The sequence below is a fragment of the Microcebus murinus genome, chromosome 8, assembly GCF_040939455.1.
Source record: "Microcebus murinus isolate Inina chromosome 8, M.murinus_Inina_mat1.0, whole genome shotgun sequence".
In the NCBI taxonomy this organism is placed as follows: domain Eukaryota; kingdom Metazoa; phylum Chordata; class Mammalia; order Primates; family Cheirogaleidae; genus Microcebus; species Microcebus murinus.
The window spans coordinates 98332131-98360002 of NC_134111.1; the positions used below are offsets into that span (position 1 = coordinate 98332131).

Below are 27872 nucleotides of genomic sequence, written 5' to 3' on the forward strand. Positions count from 1 at the left end.
AAGGTGCCTTCAGGAGCCGGGCTGAAGAGAATGGGGCACTGGCAAAGCTGGAGAAATCTGCCAGACACCCTGGGCTAAGAAAGGTTGCTCAGACAGACATTAATTTTCTGCTTAATAGGAGGACATTCATCCAGTAGAAGAGGAAAGTTAAAAAAAAAAAAAAAATAGGAGGACATTCCCATGCGATTCTAATTGCCTAAGTGGCAACAAAAAAAAAAAAAGAAGAAGAAGAAAAAGAAGATACAAATAAATCTGCCTGGAATGTTTTTGGAATAAAGAAGGATATTGATATGGTTTCTTACAAATGTAAATGGTACAGTGATACACACTGCTTTTTGCAGTAGATCTTTGCATCTAACTTTTTTCTATTAAACAGGAGCTAGATTGCCAATTGGCTTCATTATGTCTCACCAATGACAGCCCAACAGCATTTTGCATATGTAACTTAACTGATTTGACTGAATTTCTCACTGAAATATAGCTATTGGAGGTATAGTATGTTTAAATTTATTTTCAGAGATTTCCTTTGGGTTTTTTTCATGTATAAAAAGTGACAGTAGGCTGGGTGCAGTGGCTCACGCCTGTAATCCTAGCACTCTGGGAGGCTGAGGCAGGAGGATCGCTCAAGGTCAGGAGTTCGAAAACAGCCTCAGCAAGAGCGAGACCCGGTCTCTACTAAAAACTAGAAAGAAATTAATTGGCCAACTAAAAATATATAGAAAAAATTAGCCGGGCCTGGTGGCACATACCTTTAGTCCCAGCTACTTGGGTGGCTGAGGCAAAAGGATTACATGAGCCCAGGAGTTTGAGGTTGCTGTGAGCTAGGCTGACAACATGACACTCTAGCCGGGGCAACAGAGTGAGACTGTCTCAAAAAAAAAAAAAGTGACAGTAATAGTGTCTCAAACACTTTCCTTTCACCAGCCTCCTGAACTTCTTCCTATTTCTTAGGCTCCATAAATATTTGCAGAATAGATAAATGATTGAATACAGAGATCATATTATTCAAGAATCAATAAGCAATGAACTCCAAGAAATAAAATTCCACTTAAACAGAGTCTAACCATAGAAATGAATGGAATGATTATAGCTCACAGCAATCTCAAACTCCTGGGCTCAAGTGATCCTCCTGCCTCAGCCTCCCAAGTAGCTGGGACTACAGGCATGTGCTGGCATGCCAGCTAATATTTTGTATTTTATGTGGAGATGGGGTCTTGCTATGTTGCCCAGGCTGGTCTCAAACTCCTGGCCTCAAACAATCCTCCCACCTTGGTCTCTCAAAGTGCTGGGATTACAGGTGTGAGCCATTGTGCCTGGCCAACAGTAGGTATTTGTGTTCACCTTCTACTGCTATCATAAGGCATATACTTAACCTTATAATACAATAAAATACCATATTTATATATTAATATATTGAATAAATATATTGTTACATATTTATGTATTAGCTAACATTTACTGAGCACTTCATTATGTGCCAAGCATTGTGCTTAGTTATTTATACAAATATCTCATTTAATCATTTCAGCCACCATGTAAGCCAGGCACTTTTCTTTTTCTTTTTTAAATTTAATTTATTTTGGGGGGATTCAGGACATTTGGAGGGCAAGATGCCCCGGCTCCCCAATTCCTCCCACCCCCAGCCATGCACCAGGCACTTTTCATTATCCCCATTTTGCAGATACGAAAACCAAGGCATAAGTAGGTTAAATAACTTTACCAAAGTCACACAGATAATAAGTGGTTAAAAAAAACCCAAAACACCCAAATTCCAAACTAACGTTTAACTTTTATGCTAACACATTCATTAGGATTGTAGCTCTGTACTCAAAAAGAAAGCCTAGCTGAATTAGGTTCATTAAAATACAACTGTGCAAGTAAGTAACCTACTTATCTGTGTGAATCCCACTACCTGTTGACAAAGGAATTTATGGCTGGGAATATATTTTGCAGAACGAATATGCAAACTGTACTGCCTGCCAGCCCATTTTAATCCCTTCACTGGGGAATGACACCCTAACTGTGCTCTAGATTTGCTTTGTCGAGAGTCTACATATATGTGGGTTTTGTGCTCTTTCGTTAATTCGAACAGAGCTGAAGGAATAAATGATTACTCTGCGACTTGGCACCTGATTCTGCCGTTATTAAAAGAGAGAATGTTACCAATTGGTGTATTCACCTAGGTCTGTATTACTACCCTCCTTTTCCTTTTTCTCACAGGAGAAAGGGAAATTTAATTTGATTTAATTAGGCAGGCCAGGAGCTGTCGTTAGGCTGGTTTGCGCCACCTAAGGCGTGTTTTCCATCTTCTATTAAAAAGTATTTCCTGGAGGGTAGCGGGTGGGATTGGGGTGGAATGGGGGAAACAAAACAAACTATTTCAATGGGTGTCTTTTCTCCACAGTTAAGCTAGTTGCCAAAATGTCCAATAACACATTTAGAATCAAGTTTTTAAAAAAATCCACATGCTTACCAGCTGCCACTCCGAAGGTAATAAAGAGATAATGCACGTTTGCAGCGTAGGCGCTCAGCACCCAGCCCAGGGAGTTGACCAGCCCTCCCACGATCGCCGTGCGGCGGCACCCGCAGGTGTTGATGAACAAGCCGATGAAAGGTCCTGCCACAGAGCATTGGAAAAGGAATTGACTGATGGCGCTTGATTTTCATTCTTTCTTAGCAAATCTTCATGTGAAGACAAAGAATAAAATGTTATTAGAGCTGTTAAACAACACAAAACACCCACACTGCTTTTATGTGACAAAAAACTTACCATGCAAAGATGGCTTTACATAATTTCATCACAGAGCGCAAGGTTCTAGGTTTGCAAGGAAACCAGATCCGAAATAAATACACATTCCCTCTTTTGTCTACAACAGAAGGCCCTGAACTAGTGGTCTAGGGGCTACCTCCACCCTGTGATGCATTTTGTTGATCCCAAACAAATTTTTTACAAAAATGTCTGGAATCTGTTGCCAATGTTTAAAAATTAAGAGAGCTCACAAAAAGTACAGAGACAACACAGGCTATCTTCCCACGGGGCCTAAATCGGCTGGAGCTGTGCAGTGGCAGGCCCCGTTGGGCTGGGTCACACGCTGTGGAGTTTGCCACAGTCTCTACCCTTCCCTCTGCTCTTACACCTGGCCTCTTTACATTATCTGTGAAGCTCTTTACACGTAAGTAGCACAATCATATTTTCCACATTACACGAAGAGCCTAGAAGCAAGTTTTTCTGAGATACTGTACATCTCTGAAAATTGCATTAAGATGGCATTTGAAGAAAACAAAAGGAGATAGTTCTCAAATTAGTGCAAATATTTATGTCGGGAGGAATTTTATGAATCAAAAAGAAAGTATTTTCTAGTCTAGAGTTGTCTTAATGTGCTGGAAAGTAAAAAAAAAAAAAGAAAGTATTAACTGCTTTACTGACAAAAACATTGAGTTGATACCAGTGTCTGGCTTTTTAGTTAATCCACTGTTGCATGCTGGAGCGTCAGGCATTTGTGATTTGCAGATGGGCTAAACCAGACCCACAAATGCTGTGACTCCTCCACGGTTATAAAGCAGGCACACAAAGCTTTCTGACTCTGTTTCATTTTCTACCTATTGTTTAGTGATGGTCCGCTGGCATCTCCAAAATCGAATTGCCACTTCAACAAAATAAAAGAACTCCCCACACAATCTAAGGAGAGGGGCATAATACTATGCAATTGAGATGCAGTCCTTTGGCCGCGAGTCACATTTTTGTAGAGTAACTCAATGCTGGGGAATGAGAGTATACGCGTTATCAGACTTTTTCCTCCTCAGAAGGAATCTGAATCTTGGACCATTTCCCTCAGACTAAATCATCACAGAGCTGCCGGGGACACTCGCAGGAAGTCAACATGTCTGGCCTATCCCAGCAGCCGACAGGGTGGAAGAAGCTCAGGTGTGGACGGGAGCAATGTGAGGCGAGCATTGGCAGCGCTCGGAGGGGTCTCTGCGTGTAACCCCTCACTGCAGTAAAGAGTTAGGAGCCTTTCAATCAATGGCTCTCTGCCTTGGCTGGACACTGGAGTCACTTAGGAGCTTTAACAACAAAAAGACCTGATGCTTGGGGCCCATCCCAAGAGATTCTGATTTAATGTTCCAGATGCAGCCTGAGCACCGCGGTTTTTTAAAGGTCCCCAAGCGGATGGGATGTGCAGCCAGGACTGACAACCACTGCTTTACATCTACTTTGCAGGTAAATTACTTTTTGCAGCCTGTGGATTCCTCTAACGATATAGTGTCCACCAAGAATTAATTATTCAGAGAGCTATCATCATAAAGGCTGCTATAGATTATGAGTGAGGTGATTGATTTTATTAAAAGTTGGGCACAGTGGCTCATGCCTGTAATCCCAGAGTTTGGGAGGCTGAGGCGGGAGGATCACTTGAGGCCAGGAGTTCAAGATCAGCCTGGGCAACATAGCAAGACCCCATCTCTACAAAAATTTAAAAATTAGCCAGGCATGTGCACCTGTAGTCCCAGCTACTTGGGAGGCTGAGGCAGGAGGATTGCTGGAGCTCAGGAGTTCAAGGCTGCAGTGAGCTAGAGTGACGCCACTGCACTCTTGTCTGGGTGACAGAATGAGACCCTATCTCTGGAAAAAAAAAAAAAAGTTGAGACCTGCTGCAGGACACTGGCAAATCCAAGCTAGTAAAGTAACGAAACAGTGCAAATTTATTGAATTTCCCATTGCAAACCACTGCCCGAGAGACAGAAGGCTTGCAACTGCTATAGCATAATTTGTGGATTTATTTAACAGGGGTAGCCCAAATGTGCTTATAATGATTAGAAAATAAAAATGATTTATATTATTCACTTCAGATATATTTTCAGTTCTCATTTGATGTAGTGGCAGGCAGCGTGTCATAGCAGACACAATTTTGGAGGTCAGCGGACCAGGATTGAAGCCTATCCCGCACTTAAACTGGCTGTTCAACCTTCGGGAAGTTACTTAATGCCTCTGAGTGTGGCGTGCTCTTTCTCTGTAAGATGCAGATGATGGTCTGGCCTCCAGTGTTGTTGTAGGATCAAAGGAGATAATGTGCATAACATACACTTGGCATATAGCAAGTGACGAATAAAGGAGAGCTGTTACTACTGGTCTCTGGCTTGGAAAAGTTCCCTCATGTTGCTCAACAACTCTGCAGCCACCCTGTACCAGGAAGCTTAGGATAATGAACAGTAATTTAAGGTCACGATAGATGGAATAAAAGACTTTTCATTTACACAGCTACGAGGTCTGCTGTGTTATGATTTCTGAGACCCAGGGCAAAAAATGTTTATCTGGCAGGCGGCTTTCCCTTTAAAAAGATTAGTCTATGATCTGGAATTTCGCTGTCTGGAATTCAGGGACTCTCAAATGGAATTCCCAACACACAGTTACCGCTCAATTAAATTAAAGACCATCACATTTCACCATCACTATGAGTAAGGTGTTCTTATTTTGGGGATCACCTTCAAAACCATATCTAGTAATTTCAGGACTGGTTTCTGCTGCTTATTTCTATATAACTTGTGAATATCTAAGACAAGCTTATTGGATGGCTTGGAAAATATTGCGACATTTCATATCCTGGTCTTTTTCTGAGTCTTTGTGGTTGCATGCACACACTTCCTCGACTGAGGAAAGACATATTAAAATAAAAATATTTTAAAAATATTTTTAAAAAGGCAAGAAAGCTGGGTTTTAAGTCTTCTAAAAGCACAGGTAGAATCACAGCCAACAGGAAACATTGCCTACACCCAAACAAACCTACCTACATTTTTCATACGACAAACAGTCCTAGTTTTAACAAGACCAATGCAGAGTTGAAGGAGTCAGTTCAATACTGTTACAGGCAAAAATGACTTATCAAGCATTCTCTGATACACATAATACTGCCTTAATTTAATTTTAAAACTATCAGTATTAATTTCCTTTTTTTTTTTTTTTTTTTTGAGACAGAGTCTTGCTTTGTTGCCTAGGCTAGAATGAGTGCCGTGGCGTCAGCCTAGCTCACAGCAACCTCAAACTCCTGGGCTCAAGCGATCCTTCTGCCTCAGCCTCCCAAGTGGCTGGGACTACAGGCATGTGCCACCATGCCCGGCTAATTTTTTCTATATATATTATTTGGCCAATTAATTTCTTTCTATTTATAGTAGAGGTGGGGTCTCGCTCTTGCTCAGGCTGGTTTCGAACTCCTAACCTCGAGCAATCTGCCCGCCTCGGCCTCCCAGAGAGCTAGGATTACAGGCGTGAGCCACCGCGCCCGGCCTAATTTCCTTTTATAAACAAGCACACACACACATACATGCACACATACATGCCACACGTCTTGAGAAACAACACTTTGCCCTCATTTTCTATCAGTAGCACTGCCACTGTTACTAACGTTGCTTGTATTATCAAAAATAACACTGATTGAATGCCAGCCAAGATCAACAAATCTCTGAATAGAGTCAAGCATTTAATTACTAATGTGGAAACTCCTGCAAAGGCACAGATTCGCTCCACACTTACGCCTGTCATACACACACTCTCACAAAACCAGAAAAGGGTAAGAGGCCATTTATGTTTCTAGTATAAAATATGTCATAAATATCTTAAATTAAAAAAAAAATTAGGTGTAAACATATGGCTTTTATTTTCAAGTGAAGAAAACTGAAAAAACATTAGGGTGTACTGGTAATGAGCTCAGAAGACAGTTAAGAGAATTAAGAATTCATTTAATTAAAATTAAATGAAATAAGTAAGGAAGCACCTAGTATATAATAGGTGCTTATTAAATATCAGTTGACAGTAAGAGTTATTTATTTCCCAAACTGAAGTGCATTAGCCATGATAACATTGTATTTATAATAACTTCCAGGCTTGGTATCTCCTACTATGTAAGAATTGGTTTCATAGGTTGCTGTGTGATTAGGCTTAACTAGAAAAAACAAGAATATATTATTATTTCTTCCTGTTATCTATATCAGTAACCTTTCTAAAAAAAAGTTTAGTGGATTTTTTTCCAGTAACAGATGATCAATAATATTTCAAACTAAAAACATTAGAACTTATGAAATAAGATTGTTACTTGACTTTTATAGTATCTTCTCTAAAATTTTTATCTTTCAAAAACACTCACGAATGTTAAATAAGATGAGTTTTATAGTGATAGATAATGAATTATAACAGTAAAGAAAACAGAGTTTAGGCCAAAAGAAAAATTTTTAAATGATCAATTTTTAAAATACTCCAAATTTTACACCATTCAAATAGATATATCACACAAAAGGACAAATATTATATGATTCCACTTACATGAGGTACCTAGAAGAGTCAAATACATAGAAAGAGAAAATAGAATGGTAGTGGCTTGGGGAGGTGGGACTGGGGAGTTGGTGCTTAATGAATATGGCGTTTTTGTTTGAGACAGGGTCTCACTCTGTCACCCAGGCTGGAGTGCAGTGGCGTTGTTTATCATAGCTCACTGCAACCTCAAACTCCTGGGCTCAAGCAATCCTCCTGCCTCAGCCTCCCAAGTAGCTGGGACTAACAGGCATGCACGACCACGACTGGCTAATTTTTCTATTTTTTGTAGAGACCAGATCTCATTATGCTGCTCAGGCTGGTCTTGAACTCCTGGCCTCAAGTGATCCTCCTGCCTCGGCCTCCCAAAGTGCTAGGATTACAGGCATGAGCCACCACGCCCAGCCCAGAGTTTCGGTTTGGGAAGATGAAAAAAGTTCTGGAGATGGATGGTGGTGATGGCTGCACAGCGACATGAATGTACTTAATGGCACTGACCTGTATATGTAAAAATGGTTAAAATGGTAAATTTAATGGTATATATTTTTACCACAATTAGAACATAGTAACCACTAACATCTAATATCTAATGTTTCAATACAAAGCATTACTTACAGCAGGGAATTGTCATTTTATAATTATTCAGTTTTACAACAGGTCACAGACGAACATACCCACTATCAAGGTGATGCCCATGCTGAGCGAGCTGACCCACGCTGTGAGGCCGCGGCTCTGGTGGAATTCTTCAAGCCACTCCACATTGAGGACCCCCAGGGCCATCTGGGAGCCCATGATGAGGATGTGCACAAAGAAAGATGAAAGGACCATCATCCAAGCCCAGCCTCGGTCAATGTTTGGGTGGGGCTTAAGTGTCTTCTTATCTTTGGGGTCATCTTCAAAATCATACCCAATATCTTCATGACTTGTATACATTTTCCAAGATTTTTCTGAAACACATATAATAAGCAATTTCACTGAACATCAAAACAAAAAATTTCTTCATCTTCTTTCGACAGCTCTACTTCCCCGTCATAACCAAACATCACCTCAAGCCTTCAGATTCATCTTTGTCATTACGTGCATTTAGGAAGACTCCTTACTTTTTCACAGGATCGAGTGCTTTTATGGAACCTGTCTCACCTTCATAGCCATCGTTTCTGTAGGTATTACAATCCTGGAAATAGACTCAGAGGGGGGAGGTGACTTTCCCAAAGTCTCATGGCCAGTATGGAGTGCAGCCAGATGGGAAACCAGGATTTGAACCCAGCTAGTCCTGACTCCAATGCCCATAACCCCTTCTCCCTCACAGAGATGGATACTGACAGTTGACAAGAAGGATGTCAGAAGGGGAAACCAGACCTCAGGGAGACTTTAAGGGTAGTTTCAGCTTGGTGTGGCCCCTGGCAGAGGATCTTGTTCTCAGTTTTTGTGTGTGCAAGTGTTCAGTTTATTCAGGATGGCCAGAATGGATTAACCTCAGGGGGATGGGCTCTCAATAAGCCAACTCAGGAGAGACTGATTGGGTATAGAAGGTCAATGTATTATTTTACAATGGGAGACAGGCTTTGTAATAATGGTCTGATGATACAAGACGCATACTTTTATCCCCTCCACCCATCCCCCCATTCCTAGCACTTACCTGGGAAACTTAATTTGTTACTAGAAGATTACTTAGAAAATAGAAAATAGGACTAAGGGAGTTTGGATAGTACAGTGATAGTACAGGTTACCAGGTAGGCAGGAGATCAGGCAGGGCCTCCTGAGCCAAATAAGGAGCGTGGAGTTTATCTCGTATGTAATGAGCAGCCATGGGCTGAATTTACATGAGGAAGAGACAAAATGGGGCTGGTGTCTGCATAGATCCATCTCTTTAAGATGTTTGCAGGAGAGGAGGGAGGCTGGATGGAGTTAGAATACACCAGGTCAGGGAGAGTTTTTGTTTTCTTTCTTTCTTTTTTTTTTTAGGATGAGAATTAAGAGTGTGTATAAGGCCTGAGGATAACAAGCAGGAGTGGGGAGAGAGAGGGAAGGGGAGAGAGAGACAGGGACAGGGTTGGTTTTGAAGAAATACTCATCCCCTGAGTCTAGAAGGAGGGGATGGATAGAGCTAAGATGGTCAGTGGTGGGATAGAAAGTCACATCTGATGGTTTAATTTCTTTGGTGAAGCCGGAAGTTAGGCCACTGGCTGGGAATGAGGAGGGTGGAGGTCGTGTAGGAGCCTCAGTGTTCAGGATAATGGAAGACACTGTTGCCTACAACCAGTGGAAATGATTGCTGAGTAGTTCCAAAGGTCGAGTGGGGCCCTGCAGGGCCACGTTGCCTGGCTATGGGCCATGGAGCACCAAGGACAGAGCCAGGGAGCACTCAGCCCCACGGCCTGCAATAAGGTGGAACACTGTCCACAGAGAACTTAAAAACAACAAAAGACTGAAAGTCGGTCTGCTTTCTGAGTTATCACTCTCTGCCAGCAATTCTATTTTTATTTTATTTATTTATTTTTTTGAGATAGAGTCTCGCTTTGTTGCCTAGGCTAGAGTGAGTGCCGTGGCGTCAGCCTAGCTCACAGCAACCTCAAACTCCTGGGCTCAAGCGATCCTCCTGCCTCAGCCTCCCGAGTAGCTGGGACTACAGGCATTCGCCACCATGCCCGGCTGATTTTTATATATATATATATTAGTTGGCCAATTAATTTCTTTCTATTTTTATGGTAGAGACGGGGTCTCGCTCAGGCTGGTTTCGAACTCCTGACCTCGAGCAATCCGCCCGCCTCGGCCTCCCAGAGTGCTAGGATTACAGGCGTGAGCCACCGCGCCCGGCCTGCCAGCAATTCTAAACAATGACACTGATAAAAAGACTCCTCCTTGAAAAAAAAAAGTTTTGCTGGTTTAAGTTCTAAACAATTATGTTGAGTTTTAATGACATATATGTACGCTTCAAATTAGCCAGTTTTTATTTTTGTAAACATTGTATTCTACGTGGAAGTTATTTCAGAGAACTCCTGGTTTTATGGTTGACCCTGGCACACGTATGGCCCCAGCTAAACACATTAATTTCACAAGTAAGCTCCTAACAGTTCAGAATTGCTGGAGCTCCCCTCAAAAATCTGTGTCTGCAACTCCTACCAGGCTACACATTGTGGCCTTTAACAGAACATTCGAGATGAATTCTGCCAGCACAATTACTGTCTAGAAAAAGAACCCAGGACTTGAGTGTCACTTCTCTTCTCTCACTCTATGTGCCCACTAGTAGATTTCATTCTTGTTTAAAATTTAAAATAGTGAAACAGAATGCAAGACTACAAGGTGAAAAACGTTGTTTTGGAAAGTGACATTGTTAGTTAATACATGTTTTACATAATTTGAATAATATCTTTAAAACTGAAATCTATTCTTTTAATTATTTTAAAGAAGAATAAGAACATAATAATAATTACTATGGACTATATGTTACATGATTATTCCTGAAAGTCATTTTGTTGCCATGAAAGAGGGTGATGTAAAAAACGAACCTCTCTGGGTGTCAAAGACACTAGGCAGTCTCCAGTTGTGGGACTTCAGGGGCATTCTGACGTGAACAGGTAGGCAGGATAGGGAAGCAGGTTGTGGCAAATGCACAGTGCCTACATCCTACTTCTGTCCACACCTGAGCTAAGGTGTTTTTTTATTTTAAGCTGAGGTGTTTATTTATTTATTTATTTTACCCTTTTAAAGTCTATGTGGCCCACAAAACCTAAAGTACTAACTCTCTCACCCTTTACAGGAAACGTTTGCCAACTCCTGGGCTATAGCATTGGTTCTGGCTAAGGGGTTACTGGATGGGTCTGTTGGAGAAGACGGGTGCAGGGAGAGCAAGGACAAGCCAGTGGATCTGCCCTGGGGCTCATCGTCTTCCATTCCCTCACACCTGCTTCTCATTATTATTTTTATCTTTTAAATTATTCTATCTCCTCAGATAGCTGTCCAGTTCCCAGCTGCTACATTGCCTGTGCTAGTCACTGCTCCTGCCTGGAGGTCCTTTTCCCCTTTTCACCTCCCTCCACCTCCCCACTACCCAGGTTGCTGGGAGTGGTAAAAAGCTCAGCTTGCCATGTAATCCCCCAGCCCTTCCAGTTATCATTACTATGAGTCTCTTCAGCTATTGTGCATGACCTTCTCTCCTTCCGTCTCTCTCTCCTTCTAGCCTCCTGGCCCTCATCTGCTCATCCTTCAAAATTCAATTAAATTATAATAGTGAAATCTTGAAATGGTGAAAAAAAAAAAACCCTGAAAACATCCCTAATATTCAACATCAGAGTACTTGTTCAATCACTCAATCATGGTATAGCTATACAAAGCAAGTCTGCCATCAAAAATGAAGTTCACACTTTATGACCTTATTCCCAGATCTTCAAAGAGCCTTGGACAACTTTATTTTTGACATATATGATAATCCCTTTGTTGCTGTTGTTGCTCAAAACATGTATCCATAGGAAAAAAAAAAGACAGGAACAAAACAAAGAAAAACATTGATGGAGATTATTCTTTGGATGATGGTCTTACAAGGAATTTCCCCTTCTTTTTACTTATTGGTAAAACAATTCTAAATAAACATATATTAACTTTATTATAAGGAAATAAAGGTCCCCGCTTTTATCTTTTAAATATCATTTGGTAAATTAGTGGCTAAGTTGTAAAAGAGAGAGAGAGAAAAAAAAAAAAAGATAATTCAAGAGCCATCTCTCTGGGGAAGTCTTCTAGCTTGTCTTGGGCTCCAGGGGGTGTGTGCGTGTGTTTGTGTGTGTGTGTGCCACCCACTCCCCTCCCAACCCATGAACCTGCCTGGGGCTAGAAGGGATGAGCCTAGAAAGGGTTCAGAAGGGGTGGTTGGTGGTTATCTTCCCTCTCTCCCTGTGAGTTTTATGCAGAATCCCAAGGAGCCAGAAAGAGGAGGACCAGGCAGCCTGACAGAGGGTGTGAAGGGCCCATGTGAGCAATAATATCATTTGACAATTTGTGGGACAATGTCCACTATGTTTAATAAGATAAGACAACAACTTGGCATTTTTCTAAAGTCCATATACAACTAAGAAGGACTTTGAAATAATAAGTAATAAAAAGTTATAGTTTTTCAACCCATGGGTTGAAACATTAAGCACTTTACTAAATCAATGTTAAGAACTGTATATTCTCACTGAATTATTTATTTTATGGGTTAAGAGATGTAGTTGCCATCAAACTGCTCTCAACATTCCCAGTTTATTTGTTCATAAATAAATGACACTGAATAGCATTTAATGGACAAGTATTATTCAAGAGGCACAACTGTGCATGCAGAATATAGTATCAAATGCAGAGCTCTGGTAGTGGGTTGGGGAGGGACAAAAGTCCTTTCAGATCCTCAGGCGGTCCCTTCAGACCTACTGGGCAATAGAGTCATCTGCATTTCACACTTAAGTCTCTGCCAACAGTAATTACTATTTTGACTAGTCACAGTTTATTTGTTGTCCAACTAGTTAACTAAAACAAATAAAAGACCACAGAAATAAATGTCTGTCCCCTCCACATCCAAGTTTGCTTTTAGAAATTTTAGCATTTATAGAAATATAGATACAAAATCATCATCTTAGTGTGATCATCCTACTCCACATCTGGGGAGAGAGAGAACTTGGAGAGGGTATCTGGCCCCCCTAGACTCCAGATCTTTCTCCAACACATGGCCTTGAAGTGCCCCGACCTTTTCCACGTCCTGACACACAGTGAAATGATGACATGTGCATGGCACACGGGGTAAATGGATGCAGTGAGTGTGGAGCTTCCGATAAGCATCGGCATGGAAAATGTAATTTTCCTGGTGTTGGAAGCTCGGCATATAACACTAGGGGCTTGCCCTAAAGAAGATGAAGGAAGGAAATTGTAAGATTGTGGGAACAACAGCCAACCTTCCATTCTCCCCAAATGTTGAGTTCATAGACCATGAAAAAGAAATCATAAATTTTGGGGAGGGAGTAATACATGTAGGCTACGGAACAGGGTCAGCTGCACATTTACGTGGTAATAGGCAGAAATGAAAATAATAGATTTTTCTGGAATGTATCTGGGATTGGAACAAAATTTAATTTTCTATAGCTCTGTTCAGGGAGGAAGTTTTACCAGCAAGTCATTCATTTTTAATTTGGCTTTGTCATTATGTCGCATGCGGTGAGCTCATTAACCTGAAAAGCAAAGGGGGAAACGCCAAGTTAACACTCAAATCAGTCTCCTCAAATGGCCAGAGCGAGGTGGTAGCAGGTTCTTCCTCAGGTGCAGGTGTGTGGCGGGTCCACCTTTAATTTGGCTCCCAGGTACTTTTGCCCCCTAGACCCGCTGTGCACAGGAAATGCTGGGCCTTTAGAGGGCGCACTTTAAAGGGCTGAGCTGAGCTGAGCTGAGCCAGTGTGGAGACAGCGAGGAGAAACGGGAGTCGCGGCCGGGTTCGCCCTGAATTTGGGGGAACTCAACGTGCAAATGCCTCTTCTGTGTCCCGGACCGTGCTGGGTGGCTTCTCCACAACGATCCTGTCCAATTGCTGTTAATGTCCCCATTTCACGGGTGAGGAAACTGAGGCAAATGTCGAACAGGGGCCAAGCAGCTTGGAGAGGTCTAACTGGCAAGCACCGGAGCCCAGATGGGAACCCAGGCCCACAGGATTGCGAAGCCTATTCTACCACCACCCCAAAACTCACTGCCCCCACACACCCGGCACACCGTGGCGCACAAAGCAGCCGGACAGGGCCGGAGAGCTCTCGCTAATGCCCGGCAGCCCTCCGTCCTTGCTCCTCAGCCCGCCTCAACTTTTCCTCAGACGGAGACGGGCTTTGTGGTAAGCAGAGCCGCGGTCCCCGAACGCCGTCACGGGCCCGCGGCGTTTGGCCCGGAATGGCCGTCCCGGCCCTCGCCTCAGGTTGGCGTCTCCTTTCCGACCCGCCGGGGGCCGGCATCTGCGCCCTGGCGCGGCATCGCGCCCGCGGAACCGCCTCCCGCCCCGGGGCCCGCGCCCTGGCGCGCTCGGGAGCCGGGCCGTTCGCGGTGCCACCGCCCGGCCGCGCCGCAGCCCCCGTGTCCGCGCTCGACCCATCCCTGTCCCGTTCGAGTCCCAAGCCGGGGCCTGGAGCGCGGCCGGGGAGCGAGCCCTGGGGGCGCGCGCGGGCCCGGGCGGCGCGGCAGGGGGCGCGCGTCCCTGCGCCCGGCCTGGCGGGCAGCGCGGCTTCCCCGCCCGCAGCGCGCGACCCCCGGCGGCGGCCCGGGCACGACCGCCGCGCCCCGGCACGGACCGGTGGCCTTCCCCGACGCTGCCCGGGGTTCGCGCCGCCCCTCCCCGAGGGTCCCTGGGCTGCCACGGCCGCCCGGATCCCGCCTCCGAGATGCTCGCGGCGCCGCGCGGCCTCGGGATGGACACTCACCGCCCGCGGCCCGCCGGGCTGCGGCCTCACTCGGCTCCCCGCCCGGCTCCCCGAACTTGCTGCTCTGCGCCGAGCCCCCCGGGCAGCCGGGCCAGGGGATGCGCGGCGAGGTCGCCGGTCATCCTGGGGATGCCTGCGGCTCGGCTCCCGCCCGGCCCCGCGCGCTCCGTGCGGGCCCCGGGCCCGTTTGCCGCTCGCCGCGGGCCAGGTGAGCGTTCCGTGCAGCTCACAGCTCGACGCCTCGGGCTGGGTGGCTTTAAAAGAGGTGCGTTTGGAAGTGCCCGGCCCTAGCCAGGGCTTCCTTCCAATCGGCGCAATTTCAAATCTTCAAGCTCGTTCATTCCTATACCGGCTTATTCTGGTTTGGCAGGGAAAAAAAATGCAGTCACCTCACATGCACACTCTTGTGGCCGGTTGAAGTTTATAGCTTTGGCTGAGGTTCCGCTAATGCTCTGCACATTTATAACTGGGGGAAAGGGCCCGACACCTAATCCAGGAGGCAGGTGAGGACAGAAGTATCTTCCACTCCTCTGGGATGAAACAGACCCTCACCCCAGTCTGGGCCACAAAACATAACAGTTTGTAGAGCGAAGAGGGGAGCAGGACCTGCAATATTCTTGGCCAACGAGAACTGAAATCTCTCATTTGTGCCGCTCTGGCTACCGCCTCTGCCTGCTCTCTCTGCAGGGTCGTGGGCACCGGGCACACAGGTCGTCTCTGTGCGGTTCGCCCTCTTCCCAGCAGGGCACCCAACGCAATGCTTTTTTGCCTTTGGAAAGTTTTCCCTACTGGTGAAGTCAATGGGTGGATCAGTGAAGCCAATGCTATTTTACCTCACTCGAAAGATTTTGTAGTAGTTTTCCTAATGCTGTCTGTCGTAATCAATTCTCACAAACTTAAGTGGCTGAAAACAACGCAGATTCTTTGTTTTTCAGTTCTGGAGCTCAGAAGTTTGAAATGGGTCCTACTGGGCCGAAATCGTGGTGTTGTTGGCACCTTGAAGCTTTTGTTCCATCAGGCAGCTCAAGGGGAGGGCTGCCAGCTTCTGGAGGCTGCCCACATTCCTTGGCTTGTGGCCACTTCCTCCGTCTGCAAAGCCAGCAGTGTTGCATCATTCTGGGTCTTCCCTACATACTCTCATCCCTTCTGTCTCCTCTATGCTGCCTCCTCTTCTACTTTTAAGGATCCTTGGAATTATGCTAGGCCTAGCTAGATAATGCAGATAATCTCCATATTTTAAGATCAGCTGATTAGCAAACCTAATTCCGTCTGCAGCCTTAATTCCCCTTTGCCATGTAAGGTAACATATTCACAGGTTCCAAGGGTTAGGATATGGGCATCTTTGGGAGACCATTATTCTGCCTACCACAGAGTTTCTTCTTCCTTCCTCTCTTTTTTTCTTTCCTTCCTTTCCCTTCCTTTTCTTTCTTTTTTTCTTTCTCTTTTTATTTTTTTTACAAAAAAAAATCACATGTATTTCTCAGTGCCATTTCTTATATGAACTCTTTTTTTTTGAGATAGTGTCTGTCTAGCTCTATAGCCCGGGCTAGAGTGCAGTGGCATCATCAGAGCTCACTGCAACCTCAAACTCCTGGGCTTAAAACAATCCTCCTGCCTCAGCCTCCTGGGTAGCATGTGCCACCATGCCTGGCTATTTTTTAATTTTTATTTTTTGTAGAAATGGGGGTGTGTGTCTTTTTTTGTTGTCCAGGTTGGGCTTGACTCCTGGCCTCAAGCAATCCTCCTGCCTTTGCCTCCCAAAGTGCCGGGATTACAGGCTTGAGCCGTCACATCTGGCCTGAGCTCTTGATTAAAAAATAATTGAGAACATTGTGAGAAACTATGGCTAAGTGAGGGCCTTGGTGATGAGAGGCTAGGCTTAGATGGTCTAAGTGTCTTACTTTTGCTGATGAGAACATGAGCAAATGGATGTTTAATGGTCCTTGGGCCATCCTTCTCAGATATCACTTATTTCAACCAGGCTTTTGACAGCAAGTCAAGATTGGGTTTCTGGCAAGTTCCCCAAGTACAGATGATCCATCTTGTTTGCAAAGCGGTCTATAAAATTTTCAAGTCTTTTTTTTTTTTTTCCCTCTGAAACCTTGCAGATTTATTGAGGTATGATTGATGTAGTATGAACTGTACATACTCAAGTGTACAATTTGATGAGTTTTAGCATGTCTGTGGACCTCACCTCAATCAAATTGACTCCAGAATTTTCCTTGTGCCGCCTGGCAATCCAATCCTCATCCCACCTCCACATGCTCAGGCAGTCTTTGCTCTCTGAGAAGCTTCTGCTCTGGACCAGGAAGCGCTTTTCTGATAAATCATTTTGTCTTCAGGAGTACCATTGCTCTTACCTGCCTGGTCTCTCATTGACACAGGTGGATTGAGAGCAGGCCCAAAGCAAAGGGACCTAACAGTGATTCATGGTTCTGTATATCTGGGTTAAATGAATCGAAATCCACTACCAAATAGCATGTAAAAGACAAGCACTAAACTCTTTTCATGTATCTAAAGTAGAGGAACCTGCCATTATCTCTTGATTTTCAGACAAATTACATATTATCTCACAATAGCAATCTTACTTTTAATTGGATTGTGTTAGATAACAACCTTGCCCCTTAAGAAGATAAAATGATTCAAGTGCTGCCTCTAAAAGTCTTCCCTCTTAGTTCTAATTATGCATTCAACGGATTGTATAACTCCACTTTGGAGTAGGGGTGGAACTAAGAATTTCGACAATCTGTGCCTTAATTTTGGTGGTTTAATGGTGTGGATTAGAACAGAATGGGATAAAATCAACTTTTGAGGAAGCTGCCAGCACAGAACATTGAAGGGCTTAGACAAATACCCTGAAGTGTCAGCTTGACTGCTCCATTTTTGTAGCCAGTCCAGATATGAAGATGACCTGAAATTTGCATGGTCATCCAGGGACATCCTGTGTTCATCTCTCAGTGCAGAAAGTAGCTCTCCTCCCCACTCCTCTGAGCTTAATTCAGGGAGACAAAAGACTAGAATCCAGAACACATTGTGCCTGAATGTGTTCAGGCACAAGACACACTCAGGAGAAACTTTATGAAGGAGGAAGGAAATGCTTTGTCTCACCCAAGACCAGACACCCAGTGCTGTGCCAAAAGCCTCACCACCTCTTGCCTTGTAGGGTCAGTCTGTGCCCACACAGCATTCTCCCTGTGACTCAATTTATCTTTCCTTATGTGCCAGTGCTTTGACGAGGTGGGGGTCCTGGTTACATCTGGTCTTGGAAGGCAGCTTCAATCTTTGCCTGCAACCAGGCTAGGCTCCAGGGGTTTTATACTTTAGCAAGACTTGGTGGGTAGGAGGCACGGGGGTGACAGAAAGAGGTTGGAGGTCTTACAGTAGCCTTCAGCAGCCTGGAGGCTCCTGACAACTGTCACACTAGGTGGACATTAGTCATGGCTTCCAGGTGCCCCATAAGTGTGTTTTCGGATTTCAGCAAGACCTCATTTTTATGCTTTATCCATGAACCACATGTGCTAATAGTTACTTTTCATCTATTTGTGTATTCTTTCACTCAATAAATATTTTCCACGTGTCTATTCCATGCTTTTATAAAGTGCATAGGATACAGCAGTGAACGAAACCAACAAAAAATGCTTTCCCTCATTGAGCTTATATTCCAGTGAGTGGAAGAGAAATAATAAGCAAGACAAAGTAAGATATATAGATATAGATATATATGGTTAAATAGTAATAAGCACTAAGGAGGAAATAAAGCAAGGATAGGGAATTTGCAGTGTTGTTGTGGTGAGGAATTTTAGATGGGAGGGAAAGCTTCAACAAGAAGGTGACGTCAGTAGGAAGTGCAGGAATGAGCCATGAGAATGTCAGGATGAAGTTCATTCTAGTGGAGGGAGTAGCAGGTGCAAAGGGCTTGAGCCAAGGTTATCCTAGGGCCTTGAAAACGATAGGGGAAAAAAATGGGCTTTTATTCAAAGACAGGAAGCCATGGGGAATTGAGCAGAAGAGTGACATGAGTACACTGACATTTACCAAGATCCCTCTGGCTACTGGATTGAGAAGAGACTGCAGGGTAGAAGCAGAAAAACCAGTTAGGAGTTGATTACAACAATCCAAGTGAGAGACAATGGCTACTGGGACCATAGAGGTGTCAATGAAGACAGTGAAAAGGGATTGGATTCTGAGTATGCCGTGAAGGCGGATTTGCAGGGCTTGCTTAAAAGGAATGTGGGGTGTGAGAGAAAGAAGAGTCAAGGCTGACTCCAGGGTTTCAACCCAAGTGACTGGAAGAATGGAGCTGCCACTAACCAAGAGGGGAAGACTGCAGGAGGAGCTGGTTTGGAGGAGACATTAGGAGTTCAGTTTGGACCTATTAATATTTTGCTTTAATGTGGCTTTCTTGATAGCCACACAATGGAATATTATATACGGCAATCAGAAGGACCAACTGTATCAACACACTATAATATGTTTAAATCTTAGCAGTGAAATAATTAAGCAGAATAAAAGTATAATACTCTTTATATAAAGTTTAAAAAACTAAAAGCAAATGTTTTTGGAATACATTTAGATGCAATACAACTATATAAAAAGGGAAGCAAAGGAATGATGAACATGGGCTTTAGGATAATGGTTTATGAGGTTGGTGGGGACAGGGAAACGGGATGGGTATGGTTAGATGTGCCTTATTGTCCGGCTCATAGCTTTTGTTAGAGTGTCGGGTTGATGGACACTTACTTCTTTATTAAATATAACTCACTATGACCAAGTGGGCTTATCCCAGGAATTCAAGGTTGGTATGCATCTGAAAATCAACTAACATCATACTTAATTGGTGAAAAACTGACTGCATTCCTCCAAAGACCAGGAACAAGACAAGGATGTCAAGTCTTGCCACTTCTATTTGATGTTGTACTAGAAGTTCTAATCAGGCAATTAGGCAAAAATAAATAAATAAAAATCTAAAAATCAGAAAAAGAAATAAAGGGCATCCAGCTTGGAAAGGAAAAGGTAAAATTATCTCTACTTTTAGATGATACGATTTATATACAGAAAATCATATGAAATCTAACAAAAATAGGAGTGATATGTGAGTTCAGCAAAGTTTCAGCTTACAGGATCAACGCACAAAAACCAATGGTATTTCTATTCACTAACAATTCCATTTGTAATAGCATCAAAAATAATAAGTGGGACTAGGCAGGGTGTGGTGGTTTACACCTGTAATCTCAGCACTCTGGGAGGCCAAATAGAAGGATCACTTGAGGCCAGGAGCTGTAGACCAGCCTGGGCAACATAGTGAGACCCCCATCTCTACAAAAATTTTAAAAATTAGCCAGGCATGGTGGCGTATGCCTATAGTCCTAGCTACTTGTGAGGCTGAGGTGGGAGAATAGCTTGAGCCTAGGAATTTGAGGCCGCAGTGAGCTACGATCACGTCATTGTTAAAAGAAATTGAAGAACTACATAAGTAGAAAGACACCTCTCTGAACATCAGCGGACCTGCCAGCTCAGGCAGTTTCTGTAAGAGAGGAGCTAGGCCTGCCCTGGCTCTTCTGCAAGAGAGGATCAGACGATTTCAACGTATTGTGAAGACCAAATACCAGCACTGGGGAACTCTTAGGACTGTAATCAGGGATTATGAAATCCAAGGAGCTACTCTCTTCCTCTTTGTGAAGCAGTGGAGAATGTGTGTTGAAAGCCAAGAATGCACAGAGCGGAGGTGTTTAGGTTCTGAGATCAGCCAGACCTGAGCTGCAAGCCCAGGTCCTATCTGTATCTTTGTGGCCTGGACACCAGCCCTAGAGGGGGTATAATAACAGCACCTCCATCGAAGGGTTATTGTGAGGATTAAATAAAATAACACAGGTAAGGTACCACACTTGACACATAAGTAAGGGTCTTTTTCTAAAGTGATAACAGGTCATCCATATCCATCCCACCTCATTGATCAAATGGCCGACAGGAGAGCCCTCTTGAAAGGCAGCATGAACTAGTGGTTATGAGCATAAACCCTGGAGTCCCATTGGCTGAATGGAAATCCCAGCTTTCACCACTTCCCTCTTTACCTATTAAGAAGGTTACTCCACATCTCTACACCTCAGTGTCATCTTCTGTAAAACAGGAATGTCCGGTCCATTTGGACTGTAAGGACTGAACTCTGATCTTTTTCTTTAGCTAAAAACTCTTTCCTAAGGAGGCCAGCTGGGTCAGGCTGACAAAGGGTGGGGTGGTTTACTTCCCAACCTGATTCTGGTATGGCATTAACATCACCTAAAAGATAAGAAGCCCCTGTCTTAACTCAAGCATCCTAGCAGATGCCTATCATAAATTTAAAGCATCTTAAAGCATCCTAGCAGGCACCTATTGTAAATTTAAAATATCCTCCTGTCTGGACCTCCCAGAGTGCTCATACCCTTATCTTAAAGTAAGCATATCCTTTCTGGTCTTGTAGATAAAGTCTAACTCTCTCAGCCAATTGCCAGCCAAAGAATCTTTAAACCCACCTACAACCTGTAAGCCCCCGCCCCTTCGAGATGTCCCACCTTTTGGGGCCAAACCAATGCATGCCTCTCATGTATTGATTTGTGACTTTGGCTGTAACCCTTGTCTCTCTGAAAATGTATAAAACTGAACTGTAACCCAGCCACAGCGAGTCCACTTGCTCAAGGCTTCTTGAGAGTGGCTCTGGGTCATGGTCCTCACATTTGGCTCAGAATAAACTTCTTTCAAATATTTCAGGGATGGATGTTTTCCGTCCACAATTTTGGCCTAGTCGGCAGGATCTTGGAGAAGACTCGGACCGCCTAAGGAGCAGCGCGGACTCGGTGCCAGGCACCGGCATGGCCCTTTTTGGCCTCTGACTCCGAGCTTCTTCTTCAGCGGGACTGGTAAGTCCTCCTGAGATCCGGACCTCCTGTTTTTGGTTGATAGTCTTGGTTTATTCTGAGCTGGTTCTTTTCCTAGGAATTGTTGTTTGGGATCCTAATTTAGGTTTGGAGGTGCACTCTAAAGGGCTTTCTCCATTGCCCTTTTCCCTCTCAAAACTAGTTTCAATTGGCTTGTCTGCACATTTGCGCAAGGAACTCAACTGTCCTATTTGTAGACAGATGAGAGACTCAGTCTCTCTGCTCCAAAGATGAGGGGCAGCTTACTCCTCCCAGATCTGAGGCAGCCCTGGGTGACCAGGGCCCTGAATGGGAGTTGCCTGGGGCGATTCCCCAAGGCGCGAGTAGCCCCACAGGAACCCCCCAACAAATTGGAAATGCACTTAAGAGCTGATCACTCAGCGTTTTGAGCCCTCTGGTAGGTACTAGACCCCCCCAAGAGAAAAACTGAGACATGTAAGAGGGTGGGACCGACTCAATGGCGAAACACTGAGGAGCCCCACCCACAAGCAGCACACTCTGATCCACGACACCAAACCCTAGACCACAGTTGGGTTCCTTGAAAAAAAAAAAAGAGAAACAAATTCTTTAAAAAACAAGGAAGGGCAAGGAAAATGACTCCTGTTGGGGCACCCCAGTTGGTTTGTGTTACCTCTACTTGCAAGTATTTTTGTAAATGAAAAGATTCAAAGGCATGCCAGGTTTTCTAGGCCTCCAGCTGGTTATAGCTAATTCTCGTGCACAAGTTTTTAAGAAAGGGCAAAATTACATCAAGAAAAATTAAGAGCTGAAATGGTCGACCCCCCCCCCCCACTATTAAAATGTCTCAAGCTATCTCTCTCTCTTCCTTTCAGGCTACTCTAAAATCTGCTAACTTTTTCTATTGATGTTAAGATAACTCATTGTTTGTGGTATTTACAATTGAAAGGCTACCTGGAGACCCTGCTGCCAGTTCTAGCTAAAATGCTAACAAAGAAAACTCATTTTGAACTGAAAAAAAAAATCAAACTGCCATAGAAACTGCTTTACCCAAAACTTTGATCCCCAGGCCTAATTAAGTTACCTATCAGGTCAACTAAAGTTTGCCGTGTAAACAAGTTCCAGTCTCATCCGAAGAAATTTAGATCCAGCTTTCTTTTACAGACTGGTGAGTTTGTGTTATCATGTCATGGCTAAGGTTCTAGGGTAAAATTTATTAGAACTTTGTGTGTGTGTATGTGTGTGAGAGAGTGTATATGTTTGGGTATGTTTTATGTCTGTCCATGTATTACGTGTTTGTGCTTATATGGTGTCGGACTGGTTTAAAATTAAGGGAGTGCTCATAAATTAAACCCAAATGCTTCATGTGAATTTAATAATCTTTGATAAATAAGCTGTGTTATTATTAAATAAATAAATAAAAATGTGTTATTAGTAAAGTAATAGTGAAAATGCTTTCAAATTGTCAGCATACATTTGTTTTTGCCTGGGTTTTACTGGACATTTTTAAGTTTTTGAGGTGTAAAGTTTTGATAAAAATGTAAACTCAGCCAAAGACAAAGTAATGTGTGATTTTTTGATAAGTAAAGTAAATTTAATATTTGGTCAAATGACAATAACCGAATCTGGGTTACCAACAAAAATACTTATGTGTTTAACTTTAAGGTAAAAATGCAAATGTGCCTAAGTGTCAGCACATTAGAATAAATAAAACACCAAGTAGAGCAAAAAACAAAATTTAATCGTTAAAGGTGTATAAAAAAAAAAACATTTTTGTTTTGGTCTTTTAATCCTAACTGCAGATAAAGTTTACTTCCACTGATTGAATGCCTGTAGAGAGGTACACAAAGTGTGTTTAACTCAGTATCATCTAATATTAACAGTGCTGTTAGGGATTCAAAGTTGTCCTCAAAAGTTGTAAAGAACTCAAATTGAAAGCTTTAGTTTTACCTTGGTCTTGTCCATTTTTGTCCTACTCTTTACAATCTAGCTGGTTATGAGTACATTATGTTATTGTAACAGAGTTTTTGCCTAGAAAAAAAATTCTAAATTATTAATTTTTATATAGCAATTTATTTTAAGATAAAAAGTGAATGATGGTTAAAATCCATGAGCATCTCAAAGTAATCTTACTCTATAAATGTGCTCAAGTTAATGCACTAAAAATTATTTTGAGACCATTTAGATTGTTTTTTTTTAACAGCTTAATCTTGAGCCTCATGTAAAAAGCATGTTACCACTTTGTATCATTGTTTGAGGTGCTAACAATTGGTGCTGAAAGTTTTTTCCTCAGTCTACAGTCAGGAGATCTTATGTTGATGGGATTAAAAAAAAAAAAAAACCTAGCTTAAAATAAAGGCTTCAGAAGCAAAATTTTCTGACGTTGCCTGCCTCTTGTGCCAATTCTTCCCTGAAGCTAGCCATAAAACCTAAAATTATTCTATGTAAAATGGCCATAAAGCAATTATCTGACCTACTTTGTTTTTACTTTGTTTTACTGTAAAACCCCATGCCAGAAAGGGCTTTGTCCTACACCCAGAAGGGAAAAATGCACACTCAAGAGGCCAAGCAAAATCTAAATAAAAAATGCCTTACTGGTTCTGCCACTAAGCCTGTTAGAATTAGCTCATATCCTTTTTGTCCAATCATCTTTCTACACAGCTGTCCATACTTTAAACATAAAAAATGGACAATTTCCCCTGCATCTTTGTGTTCATTCTAAAAGCATCCATGTATAAGTTTTAAGTCTTTCTCTTATTAATCCTATTAATTTTAATGTCAGTAGATTTTCAGCAAGCCTTTAGGAGAACAAGTGGCCTTTGCTCCCAAACTTTGGGTGCCAGAGACATTTGTTTGGGGATGTGATGTTTTGGAAGGATCTAATTAGCTAATACCTTTAAACAAGATATTCTAAAATGACTACTATGTTTACAAAATTTAGAAGTGATGTTATATTTGTTTAAAATAACAAGTCTTATTAAAATGCTTATTGTTTCTGATAAGATTTGAGTTTGTATTTTGATCCGTGTTCTGTTATATATATCTAATTTACAGGGTATAAAAATGGTTAATAAAAATGTAACTTAAACTTTTAATAGCTAGGATCTAAGTAAACTGCTAATATAGATGAATTAGGTAAATACAAATAAACTTTTCATGTAATTTAAAATCTTAAAGTCACTATGTTAAGTTAAAAAAAAGATAATCATAAAATGTCATTATATGTCCCTTATAAATGGGTCATTTATAAGGTAAAATACTAGAACATCAGTTCTTAAATATAAGTTTAAGTTTACACCTTCATAGCTTTGTATTTAGGAATACTAATAAAATTGGTGACTAACAGTTCAAAGTTACTTTAACTTACTAGGTTTTTCTAAGAGATGACATTATGATTAGTACGTATAATTAAAGCTTCTAGATAAAAGAAAAACAATTCTATACAAAAATTCTTTTAATAAAAATTTTATACAACATAAGTATTAGTTTTGTTAAACGATAATTTTGTTTATAGGCATTTATGGAAATAAACTTTCCTCTCAGGACTGCTTTAGCTGTGTCCCACAGGTTTTGATAACTTGTGTTTGATAACTTGTGTTGTCATTTAGTTCAAAAAATCTTTTGATTTCCATCTTGATTTCCTCGTTTATGAAGTGATCATTTAATAGAAAGTTGTTTAATTTCCATGACTTTGTGTAAAAATAAGAGTTCTTGTTAGGGTTGATTTCTACATTTATTCCATTGTGATCTGAACATGGTATAATTTCTATAATTTCTAGACATGGTATAATTTCTATTTTTTAAAAAATCATTTGAGACATGCTTTGTGTCCTAAGATATAGTCAATCTTAGAGAATGACCCATGAGCTGATGAGAAAAATGTATATTCAGTGGTTTTGGGGTAGAATATCCTGTAAATGTCAGTCAGGCCCGTATGTTCTAGAGTTCTGTTTAAGTCCATTATTTTGTTTAATTTGTTAGTTTTTGAAACTGCTTATTCAATATGTAAATGACTATTAAAAATTAAGTGGATATAAAAGTTAAAGGTTATAAAAGGTTTATAAAAGTCTCAACTTATAGTCAAATTGTTTAAAATTAGAAGGATTTGTTTATAAGATTTTATTAAAATTAACTTTGATCATTAATACACTAATACAAGGAAATTTGGTTTTCTCTTTTAAACTAGATTGTCATATAATATTAATAGAAATAACAAAAGATTTTTTTCACCTTTTAATAAACTGCAAAAAAGAAGGAAAGAAAAAAAAGACACAGATTCAGCTTCCTTATAACTTGTACTGCAGTCTGTCTAGTAGGTCTTATACTTGTTTGAGACACTGAGTCTCCTTTCTCAAAAAAAAAATAGGATTTTGGCAAAAAAATTTATATATTTAAATTATTAATTTGGCTACAATTTTATAGTAGCCTACAATTTTGTTTCATGACAAGTGTCTTATGATAAACAATTCATGACTTCCTACTTTTTAAGCTTTCACTAAAATTTAAAGTTACTAAAAATAAGAATTCTAGTCAATGCGCGTAATTCTAAATATAAGGTGTACCAAAAAAATAAGATTTTTCAATAAGAAAAATTATAAAACAGAATGTGTTCTTATTAAAATAATATAACTTTGTCTAATTCAGAGGTTATTTAAGGGTTAAATCAAAATAAATTTTAAAAGAAATTAAAAACAAAATTCCACTTCTGTGTAAGAAAAAGATGTAAAGGGGCAATGAGCACAGATATATTTTTGGTAAGGAAGGTTAAACAGAAAGAATAATTTAAAGAAAGGATCTTGCATAAAATTTTTGTCCTAAAATGACTGGTTATTTAGGAAAAGGGACAAAATCGAAAGTTTTAAGATATGTTTTGTAGATGGTGAAAGGTACGTGCAGGTGAGGATAAAGTCTCTAAAACAAAATTTACTAAAAAGAATTTTGGCTAAAACAAAGATTTCTGTCAATATTAATTTACTGTTAATGAAATGATATGATTTGTACTCATTTTTGATTCTATAACATATTTCTTTCCTTTTAATATAAAAAGTAATGTAGTACAAAGGGGTTTTGTTTAATTTTGGTAATTGGCCTTAAAAAAAATTTTTTTATGCTTTGTCAGATAATCCCTGTACTCTCTTTATTAGGTTTTGACTAACTGAAAAAAAAAACAAAAACCTAAAAAAGGATTAAGATTTATATCCATATAACTATCGCCTTTAAATTTATTTGATGACTATCTCTCTCTTTGTTAAATTATTTTATAGTAGGCCGGGCGCTGTGGCTCACGCCTGTAATCCTAGCTCTTGGGAGGCCGAGGCGGGCGGATTGCTCAAGGTCAGGAGTTCAAAACCAGCCTGAGCAAGAGCGAGACCCCGTCTCTACTATAAATAGAAAGAAATTAATTGGCCAATTGATATATATATAAAAAATTAGCCGGGCATGGTGGCGCATGCCTGTAGTCCCAGCTACTCGGGAGGCTGAGGCAGAAGGATCGCGCGAGCCCAGGAGTTTGAGGTTGCTGTGAGCTAGGCTGACGCCATGGCACTCACTCTAGCCTGGACAACAAAGGGAGACTCTGTCTCAAAAAAAATAAATAAATAAAAAAAAAAATAAATTATTTTATAGTGGTTTGTGATTATATATGAACAAATGCTTTAAACCTTTAATATTTGACAACCTTTCCAAAACTTAAATTCTAAATCCAGCCTTTTGACCTTAAACTAGCTTTTTATACATTAGGATTACTAAAAGTCTAAGACAGACTTTAGATTTATTTGATGTGTCAAAACTATCCAGGGAACATTGTCAAATATAAAATGGTGTTTAACTTTCTTTGGGCTGTACTTGTATAAGTATGTTATTAATATACTAGCATTGTAAAATATTGACATGTCTTGGTATGTGTTATCAGTAATAATTATGGTTATTAGGTAAATTGCTATATGTCACAAAATAACCAATTTGGACTCTCTGTAACCGTGGCTGGTCAAGTTTTATCATCTTTTAAGTTATTATTTTACTTTGATTCATCTCAGAAAGTGGTTCTTTCTGGCTAAGTCTAAAATTGGCTTCTTCAAGTAAAGGCCATGGAAAGGACTGACAAATCCACTTAAATACTGGTTTCTAATAACTTTAGAGATTATATATACCACTGGACTAAAACAAAATGAAGTTCCAAGACTTTAACTTTAATTAAAAATCTAATATGACCATGAGTATAGCTAACTCAAACCTCATGAGACGGAACTAAATTTTCATATAAAGACTTTTTATTTAAAACATTAC

At 41.4% G+C, this 27872-nt stretch overlaps 1 protein-coding gene across 1 annotated transcript in view; it reads right to left on the bottom strand.

Moving 5' to 3' along the window:
- Nucleotides 1-15116, bottom strand: part of SLC16A14 (solute carrier family 16 member 14) — a 32027-nt gene extending 16911 nt beyond the window's left edge. The window contains exons 1-3 of the mRNA XM_012749358.3: nt 14719-15116; nt 7975-8247; nt 2474-2617 (exon numbers count right to left, since the gene is read on the bottom strand). Of these exons, the coding sequence (XP_012604812.2) occupies nt 2474-2617; nt 7975-8233 (403 nt within the window). The 5' untranslated portion in view covers nt 8234-8247; nt 14719-15116. The remainder of the gene's footprint in view (nt 1-2473; nt 2618-7974; nt 8248-14718) is intronic.
- Between the last annotated feature and the right edge of the window lie 12756 nt (nt 15117-27872).